The sequence below is a fragment of the Temnothorax curvispinosus genome, unplaced genomic scaffold (assembly GCF_003070985.1).
Source record: "Temnothorax curvispinosus isolate PA1 unplaced genomic scaffold, ASM307098v1 QBEX01008353.1, whole genome shotgun sequence".
Lineage (NCBI taxonomy): Eukaryota > Metazoa > Arthropoda > Insecta > Hymenoptera > Formicidae > Temnothorax > Temnothorax curvispinosus.
The window spans coordinates 433,821-444,190 of record NW_020218133.1 but is presented as its reverse complement, the minus strand read 5'-3'; the positions used below and the strand labels follow the sequence as shown (position 1 = coordinate 444,190).

General features: G+C 36.2%; 2 protein-coding genes across 2 annotated transcripts in view; one reads left to right on the top strand and one right to left on the bottom strand.

Moving 5' to 3' along the window:
• LOC112457832 (ubiquitin-like) overlaps positions 1-457 on the top strand; it is a 1,791-nt gene extending 1,334 nt beyond the window's left edge. The window contains exon 2 of the mRNA XM_025021113.1: positions 1-457. This exon is cut by the window's left edge and continues 178 nt beyond it. Coding sequence (XP_024876881.1) covers positions 1-240 — 240 coding nt within the window. The 3' untranslated portion in view covers positions 241-457.
• Positions 458-849: 392 nt separating this feature from the next.
• LOC112457831 (NPC intracellular cholesterol transporter 1 homolog 1b-like) lies at positions 850-9,300 on the bottom strand. The gene is made up of 23 exons (XM_025021111.1): positions 8,476-9,300; positions 8,114-8,325; positions 7,813-7,943; positions 7,589-7,724; positions 7,274-7,463; positions 7,066-7,158; positions 6,501-6,718; positions 6,220-6,318; positions 5,934-6,136; positions 5,426-5,626; positions 5,118-5,319; positions 4,903-5,019; positions 4,451-4,631; positions 4,223-4,350; positions 3,741-3,995; positions 3,350-3,513; positions 2,973-3,088; positions 2,692-2,837; positions 2,344-2,540; positions 1,912-2,143; positions 1,560-1,673; positions 1,244-1,406; positions 850-1,165 (listed from the first exon to the last, which is right to left on the bottom strand). The coding sequence occupies exons 1-23, from the start codon at positions 8,696-8,698 to the stop codon at positions 1,155-1,157; spliced, it is 3,732 nt and encodes a 1,243-aa protein (XP_024876879.1). The 5' UTR covers positions 8,699-9,300; the 3' UTR covers positions 850-1,154.
• Between the last annotated feature and the right edge of the window lie 1,070 nt (positions 9,301-10,370).

Genomic DNA, 10,370 nt, shown 5'->3' with positions numbered 1-10,370 from the left:
ATGCAGATCTTCGTGAAGACTCTCACGGGTAAAACCATCACCCTCGAGGTCGAAGCTTCCGACACAATAGAAAACGTGAAGGCTAAAATCCAAGACAAAGAAGGAATTCCCCCGGATCAGCAGCGTTTGATTTTTGCCGGCAAGCAGCTGGAAGACGGCAGAACTCTTTCCGATTATAACATCCAAAAGGAATCCACACTCCACTTAGTTTTACGTCTTCGCGGAGGCGCGTTCTTGTGAGCTGGAAGTCTACGGAAAGGCTAGTCGCAAATTGAATAGTATCAGTAGTATCGAAGTAGCATTAATTACCTTTTTTTTTTTTTAAATTTATGCTTCGAGTCTATATTTGCGCGAATACTTTTACCATTACATATTTCCTCTCAAAGTACAAGAATGTAAGAAATTGTAATCCAGGTATATATGCAAATAAACGCATTCTTGTGCAATTAAAATATAAGATTGATATATCTTGAATGATTTTCCTGCGAGCTTTATAAAATCCAATCAGATGTTTTCTTTGTAAAATTTATTAAATAACTTTGCACATATTGTCACATATTGCCTGTGATACTCATAAAAAATAAAATGCTAAGTTACATCTTAAAGTAAATAGTCTATTTCATCTAGCACCATCGACTCCTAGTTGGTAAATGAAGAACAAGTTATATCTTTTAAATGTTTAATATCGCAATTATTTTAAATAATTAATACTGTTGAAGTTACAAATTTAAATACTTGGTCTTGACCTAATAATATAAGCACACATATCAATATAATTTTTTTGCGGTTCGAGCAGGGAAGAAAGAAGGGAAGGTAAGAGGCAAAACATTTATATTAATGCACGCGACATAATAAAAACACGTTTAATAAAAGATTGCACTTTGGCTCGTGCTAAATATACATATGTACGATTATATACATGGTGATCGTGACATTAATTAATATACACAGTTGTGTACTCAGTCTAATGCATGTAGTAAACATATATGAATAGTGATACAGAAATCAAAATTTCGTAGTCATGTTATGAAATAATTTACGCGTTAATCATGCTGGTAATCTCTAAACAAGCACACAATAAGATAATTTTTCCATTGCTGTGCACTTTTTTGTCCTGGGGAAGGGGTCTTTCTTATCGGTTTCATACAATGTTCTTATACAGGTCCTGTAATAATAATTATATTATTGCACTACACATTCTATTACATAAAATTAGCAATCTCAACGATTATGCGTCACTCACCTATAAAGCTCAATAATACTGGTAAGAATATTAGACCGTGTGCCGCTCCGAACAGAACAATACCCAAGTACATCCTGAAATAAAAAACTCGGAAAATCTGCGTCTTCGCGAACGCTAGCACTATGATTCCTACGAATTTGGTCAAAGTAATTCCGGAGAATACCTGAAAAGTAGCACGAGAGAATGAATATATATGAGAATGAGTATATAAATACATGAATTTAATATTTTACTTGTTCGAGAAAATCAAGTTTTTTCAGGATATTTAAACTTTAAGAGATATCGTTTGTGCTTCGCGACATTTAATTGGACTTACAGAACTTCCCATGACGGAAAGAGCTTCCGATGCTTTACCGACCCTCGTCATCGCTTCAGAAGTGATGTAGGAGTGCACTATATGGCTACAGAATTCCACGGAGATACCAGCCGCCTACAAAATGTCATACTTGAGCACATAACAATTTCATTACTTTATTACATAATAATTTAATAACGAATTTTTTTAAAATATTGATACAATAATATAATGATTTTATACACACACATGTAATATTAAATAATGATAAAATGTTATAATTAATACTTAAAACTGATGTTATTTTATTGGAGAGAAGAAATGGAATGATTTAAGAAAGGAAGTGGATAAATATTAATAATTTAGTACGAACCATGACTAAATTTACGAGAGAAACTGCGTTCAAACTGACGTTCCACCAGTACATTAAGCCTGCTAAATCGATTATTATCATCGAGACAGTAAGAACGACTATCAATGCAGAAAATAATGATAATCCTGTGAGAAATAGCGTCACTACGAAGATCACGGCAATAGATAAACTTATCGACGACAAGGTTTCCTGCCAGATGGTCAAATACTGCTCATAAAACACGTAGAATACACTGAAACACGCAACGAAAAATTTATTCGATAATTAATAATACAACAGCAAAAAAGTACCATAATGAAAAAAAAATGGTAGCAATTTATTTTACGAGGCTACCCATTTTTCAAGATTAGACATTTGGTTTGAAAATGTGGAATTTTTTTAAATATCGCAATAAAATCTTATTATATGGAAATAATCTTGGAAATATCTTACCTATATGGAAATACATGGACTTTTTGTTCGGACACCTTAGCATCGTTGATCATGTTTGTGATATTTTCCGATATTACTCTGGCGGCATGCAGCGCCTCGTACCAATCAGATGATTTTTTTAATGGAGTATGATAACCCATGAAATACGAATCGTTCACATTGGTCAGACCGAATTCATCATAGTAATAATTTAACGCCTGTTCAAGCAAGAAGTTTCAAATTTTATTGTCAAAGAAAAGTCCAATTTTTAATTTTAATTTTTGCTGCCACGTTTAGAAAATTTAAAAGAAATTGTTTTTGTGGCATTTTAAAAATTCTCCATTTAATAGATTGTCAACGTTGACTCACGTCGAAATAAGCAGCTCTGCCAGCTTTGGCGCACTTTGCATCTGGAACGTCGTTCACGAAATAGGGAATAAACTTCCTGAAACTCATCTCATTCGGACGAAAGATATTCTCGTCAATGGTAATGTCACATAGCTTACAGAATCCGCCTGTAAATTATTTCATTGAGGTCAAGTTAAACTTGCTAAGCTTAAAGAGCATGTGTTTCCCGAAAATTGATATTATTACACACGTATACATATAAGCACATATCAATAATAGTTTTACATGATGCCGACACATACCTCTATCATGCGGACAAAAGGATTCGTTGGCCTGGAAATATCTGCAGCAGCCACTAATCGTCGACCAATCGAGATAATCATCTATCCATGATGAGGCTGCTTTAGACAAGTAGGACCTGCAATTATTATAACCGATAAAATTCTTGTCGCCACATTTTGCGTGACATTTTCAAGCAACTTTTCGCTTGGTGTAGCTACCAAATATCTCCGGAACAAGACGACAAATTGATATAAAATTAACAAAATAAAACACAAATTAACATTCTGTTAAAACATGAAATAGAAGAGCTATATATATGTTAGTCATATTTCCTTAGTTTTGTTTATGCTTTGCAACACACATTTTCCCGAGATTATAAAAATTGAGAGATACAAACACGGAGGATTGATTGGCAGCCGAATATATCTGCGTATACAAGGAATCCGTATTGCATCCCTGACCGCCGCATATGATGTTCTGTACCTCCTTCTTGCTGTAATTCAGGCCTTCTGTCAGAACGAAATACACGGGTGGGCCCATCGACAAAAGGTCCTCCATGTACTAAAAATATAACATTCGCTAAAGCTGTAATGCAATATAACGTGTAATATTCCGCGTATAATATTCTAAAAATAATATAAAACAAATACTTTCTCTTTAGTTTTAATAAGAGATTTTTCGCTTTGATTTCTATAAGCATAAATGATTGACTGCGAGTTGAATTGTAACAATTAGGTAGAATGATTTTCATCGGTTTTTTTTTCATTTTTTTCTTTATTAATCTTTACCTGAAAATATTTGAGAACGTAAGAGTCTTCGGGCATTGAAAGCTTCTGGTCTAATCCAATCTCGATCTGCGGAAAGACTATGACATGAGTAGCGACAGCGGCGACGAAGATCACTATGACGACAATTCTGACCGGCGTCTTCATCAGAAACGGCGTGTACGCACGCTCGAAGATTGTATGAACGATACCGTCGCGTTCGTCGACATTCGAATCATCCTTGATGGAAACGCAGCAGCAAACGTCCAGGCGATTATTCTAAAAAAATATTGATCGTTTGTTTTAAAAATTGACGCATGAGAATCTCGTAAAGTCGGAGTATTAATTGTTAGTTAGGATAATTGCAATTTTTACAAAAATTGAAATAATTGCAATAATATAAATATAACTATAATATCAATTTGCATTTGTTATATTAATTATTGAAGACACGATTTCTCTTCCATAAAACGGTAAAATTTTTATGAAAAATTTATATAATTTACCTCAGCTCTCCGGGAATCGAGGGACAATAAAGCGACGAAGGCCGTTATTTGAAGGAGAAAATTAATTAAAATCGATAACGAGGCGTACATCGCAAAGGTGTTGACCGCTGGCATTGCAGAAAACGCTCCTGAAATTTTTATTTTTTACATATTATAATTACAAACATAGAGAAAGACGCTACTCTTGTTTTTTTTTAAATAATTTGTATGATATTTTTACGTACGTACCAATAAGAAAGCAGAAACATTCGGATGTACTGGTAAGCAGCATCGAGGGTCCGACTGCGGCCAGAACCCTGCCGATGTGTTCTGGAATTGTTTCGTCGATTTTCCGACTATTTCGCTGATGATTTTGCACCAAGATGAAAATGTTGTCGACTCCGACAGCCAGCACTAAGAAAGGAATTACCTGAATAACAATTTACCATTAAATTGTTGTTTTTATGTAAACGTCTCTTAAATATATTTAAATTACATTTGATTGATAAAGATCCATGTACATTCTCGATTACGTAAATTTTTGTAGCATTATTTAAAAATAATTTACTTTATTTATTTTAATATACTTTATTATCGTAATTTAATTTGTTTTGCGTATTTGCGAGAAATTTAAATGTAGATTTTATGTAATAAAGCAAACGTTTAACTGGAATTATACGTCGTCAAATTAATTATAATACCTCGATTGTGAGCAGAGTGGTTGGCACGCCAGCATAGCCGAAAAGACCGACAGAACAAGCGACCGATGCTATGACTATGATGATTCCACCGACGCTCAATACGATTTTGCTTTCGGTCTAAATTGGAAAATTGGAAATTATAATGAAAGCGTTTTGCACCATATGTTTACATATTTTATAATTTCGTGGTATTTTTTATGATGATAAATACTTACAAAACAGGTAACGGAAGTCTTGATTTTGCCGAGTGCAAAGGCGACGTAAACGAACATGACGAGGTAACTAATAATCACCGTTATCATTTCCGCTTTCGACGTCCTGTCTAGTTCGTCCTGTATCGATTTTTCGGTGGACCATGCGACGTCCATGGAGTCCGGTCGACCATTTTCGTTCCATTTTTCCATAAAATCCAGAAAGCTAAAATTTACAATAATCGCTGCGGTTTGGTACATCAATTCATGACGCATTAACAATTATTTTTTTTCGGCGATTCCATTCTTTTTCTCTCTTGATTTTTACACACCGCTGTTCCCATTTATTGATCGTCACGAGGTCCGATTCATTGAGCGAATTTTTCACCAGAAATGTTAAGACTAGTCCGGTCGCTTTAATGTAATCGGAGGAATCATATTTAAACTCTCTTTCTTTCAGAAAACCTCCGATTGCTATGGTAGGAATTATGGGTCCTTTGTACGGCGCCAGACAGTCTGGATGAAAAGAATTCCTGAAAAACCGTTTATTAAGTACTAAAAACAAAATAAAATTTTTAAAACTATTTTTATTAGACAAAAAATATGCTTTTGGAAGAAAGATTCGATAACTTGTTACTTAAAATTTACTAAGCACGTTCACATTTCTCTTCGATTGGGAAATTATTCACTTTAACTAAATTGAATTATTATTAAAATTTCGATCTATAAATAATGGAAAAATGCATAGAACTATCACTATCGTAAATTTTTATTGAGACTGTTACCATTGCATGATTTATTAGGCAAATAAACGCGTAAATTGACTATTATATTACTTACTGCATACACATGTACAACTGATCAAGGTAATTAGTGTTATATCCTCCTTTTATCTCTGTTTTATTGAACGTAGCAAGATTATTCTGGAAATATCCCCATATACTTTGCACAGTGCAGAGATCAAGAGTAACCGGTCCGGTAAATTCGCTTTGTACGGGAGCATAGCAGATCTTTTCCAGTCCTTCGCCAGTTTCTTGGCCTAACTACAAACGTCAAAAATATTAGCCAGATCCTTTTATTATATTTCACACCCTGAGTATTAAAATCTTTAATTGTACAAACGTACTTGAAGAATCTGCTGCTGCAGATCATATACTTCCAGCAAGAACTCCTTGTTAAACACTGGTCCGAACCACATAACTCCAATCGAAGTATTATGCCTTATCTATCGTGATGCGTATCGAAAATATTTATTTTTACATTAAAAAGTAGAAATTTTTAAATATTTAAGAATATAGTACGATAAAAACCTAATATCGAGTTTCATTTGGATATTTATACAAGAATGTTAGAGGTATATTAATTGCTATTATATAGCAATTAGGTATAATTACCGCAATATCTTACCGTATCAAGATCCTTGGATTTTATAAAGATTTGCTCGGTCCGATAGAACGGCTGGAATCTATTATCAAAGTAATCCTTTTCTAGCCTCGATCTGCTACTCGGCGCTGCCCATATCTCTATTGGGTTCACCGTCACCGAAAGGTAGTTGATTCCGTAACTCAGACCAAGAACGATGTATGATGTCGTGAACAAAGTAATAATAGGATACTTGGCGAACGCTGTTAAATATCATTAACATTTATTATTCGCAGCTAAAAGTTTGTCTCTCCGCCTATTATATAATCGTATGGTAGTAAAATAATTGTTTAATATCTAATACTATTTCATACTATATCAAAAAATAGTAATTCTCTGTTGCGAACGTGATTTTAAGTTATATCTAATTGGGGGAGGGGGTGAAGAGATATATTACAATATATATTTATTAGATAAATATGAATATATAATTTAATTTAATTAAAAATTGTATCCTGTATCGAAAAAATTGCTACCAATAGTTTTCTATCATTAAGATATCACGCACACATATAACATAAAATTATATTTAGAAAAGATACGTAATTACCTGTTCCCCATGCAGCGAAGGCCACTTCGAAAACTTTTTGGTAGCTTTGAGTACAGTTTCTGTCTGTCTTTTTTGCTGGCGGTTTGGTAGAACCTAGAAATGTAAAAATATTTAGGAAGAAAGTGCTTGAACAATTTGAAATACTAAACAAAAAAATTTTTTTTTAAATAGGATTAATTAAAGATTGATTTTCCCGTTGTTCCTTTACCTTTTTTACGATTCTTGAGCAAAGCATACGTGAAACCCGCTACAATTGGGATTAAAATGACAAGTATAGCCGCTATGACACCGTAGCCATTAACATCGCCGATCATAAACGTATTATTTGACTCAATCTCTAATTCGATGAAGGGACACGCGATGGGGCAATCGACGCAGCTGCAGGCTATGGACGAGTTCTGGCAAACCCAAAAATAATTTTAAAAATGTCAAACTTAACATGATAAATTCAAGACGTATAAATAAGCTTCGTAGATCCTTTTATACGCGAGAGATCGGAAGCGCTTATAATTCTCGCACTTACGTCGTAAGCCTCGCTGCATTTCTTTGTTACAGCATTCCACGGCTCGGCACCCCATTCGTCAGCCGCATCGTAAATGTATGTCATCTGGAAGGGCGTAAAAGCGTTCGCTTTGACATCGCCCATGTACTCGTACCACCTTTAAGAATTATACGCCATATATATTGCGGTTCTGTTTCATTTTATTCATTGTTTCGACGATCGCGTGTGCGCGTCATGCTGCTTACAATTTCGGGGAACACCTGCTGGCTCCGTGCGCACCGCAGGCCAGATCCATGCCCAAATTTCCGCTAGTAGGATTGACGACGTTTTTGCAGGAATCGTACGTCCTATTTATGAATTCTTCCGTGAGATGAATCTAAAGTACGGTCAGCAACGTTTAAATTTTTTCGTAACGATGTGATTTTAATTTTGCTATTCGAGTTATCTGCTGCTTTACACGTATTAATTTATTATTTGTTAACATTTATCAATAGAAGATCGAGAAATGTGTTATGAGAGTCAAAATGCACTCTTGGGGATCATCACCTCAGATTCGACGACGTACTCGACACCATTTGCTTCGGAACTCTTGGTCACCTTCACGAATCGACCCTGCTCGGGACTGCAAGTCATGTCGCAGATCTGTCGAAACACGTTTCGGATGCAAGTCGGACACCTGCCAAGAATATTTTCCGCCATTTGCATGCTGTCGTCCATCGTGACGATCTGTTCGGCGTCGCAGCATGTTATCGGTGATTCTGCAGGAATCGAACACGTTCCATGAATTATAATAAGCGCGCGTAATTATGTCCTCGAAGCGGAGATGCCGCACTTGGCACTCTCCAACCGCTAACAATCGCGCAAGCGGAAACGATCTCGAAAAAAATAAAATACTTTAATATACAAACCGTCATTCTCGAAGAAGTGCGGACATCTCTTCCGCAGAAGAGCTTCGGACGCCGCATCGTTGATCGGTCGGGCGGTGATGTTCCTTGCCACGCAAGACCGCACCCGAGGTAATACATCGTCCGATATTCCGCATTGACCATACCACGCGCAAAACTGTTCATCCGCCGAGATCAAGACGCAACACAGCGCGAGAAGAAGACCGAACGCTTCCGGTCGCGTCATTTTGCGGGCGTATACGGGGAACGCTATCGAGGGATTTACGCCTAGACGTTCCGAAATCGCTCGATCTCGCCGTATCTCAATAGCAGCAATCGCGATGTCCCGCGATGCGCGACAGCGAGAATTGAACGCGCAGCTTCAGGACGTTAGTTAATTGCTATTATATCGCGGGTAAGATTAGCGTGATAAATACTGTACACTCTTCGACAATGTACCTCCTCGAACGAATTCTCACCTCACGCTTTCGTTCGCGTTTCCGCGTCCGCACAATAAATATCTCCACGCTTTAAATGCTCGATTGTACATTCTTTATTTTAGAGCTGCAGGTAGTCGATTGTCTTCGTCGTAATCTCGTTCGAAACTAATGCGACGGCTTCGTTCCCGACGAATAAATTCACCATAATCCGTTCCGTGTAATTTTTTAATGGTCACTGTAAACTCAAATGTCACACGACTTCGTTTATACGAATTGCAGTTTCTGTCTCACCTCGTGGAGATTTATTCGCGACTCGCTCGTCGGATATATCCGCGAGAATTTCGCGACATTTAGATATCCATTGATAATGTTCCCTTTCCCAGATCGAATGAACAACTGTCTCGAATGACCGGCGTCGCGTCATCATATCAAATCGCGTTTATCGAGCCACCTGATGCCACCGGTAGCTTATCACGCAGGTGAGAATTCGAAGAGATTTCTTATCAACTGTGGGACGTAAGCCAATAATCGCGAGATGTTGAAATTTTTTCAACTGTCCCATCGTCCCATCAGGATCCAATTAGATAAAACGGTTATTTGGTCTGCTATCTATCTTTATTCTCCCAATCAGTCGAAATGAAACGCGGACGAATGTTTTCTCTGATGACTAATAAATTCTTGGAATGAATTACATTCAAAGAGTATTCAGGAACCAATTCATGCATTTAGATGGGTTCGACTATTTAGTTTACTCAGCTGCGATATTTATTAATCACTTCACAACTCATGCAATCAGGGATTATCGAACACCTGTGAGTTATCGATATCTTGATATCTCAATGTGATAAAGCTTTTTGTATTTATGTTGCACATGTCGCGCGACGTTTGTTTCGAAAAGCGGAATGCAAAATATTGGTAAAATATTTGATTTGTTATCTTAATACTTTTTCTATTACATTCTTAATTTGTAAAAACGTTATTGTTCAATATTTAAGGATTGACAACTCGATTCTCAATGAACATTTAAAAGATACGTACGCCATAAGAACGACAGCTTTATTTAGCAAAATGAATTGCGTTATCCAACAATATTTCTTAGTCGGTGATGTTCTCCAACATTTATTCTAATTTCGATAAATAAAATTCCAATGAATTGAATATATTGACAGTTAATTACGTTATATTGACGTTATATTGACGGTTAATTAATCAACGAGATAATTTCATGCGATATGATAGGAAATTCCAAAGTAGGATCAATTCGCAGTATTTATTCCTGCTACGTTTCATATTCGTCGATATAAGGCAATTTTTGGCGTGACTCTGGTATAAGCAACCGAAGGGTACCAAACTGCACCGGAACCAATAGCAGCCACGGATAGCAACTTTGGTACATGTACCAAACCATACCAAACGATCGCCAAAAATCGCCTATAGTAGGAATAAAAGGGGAATAAAAAGGGAATAAAAGGGGCCGAG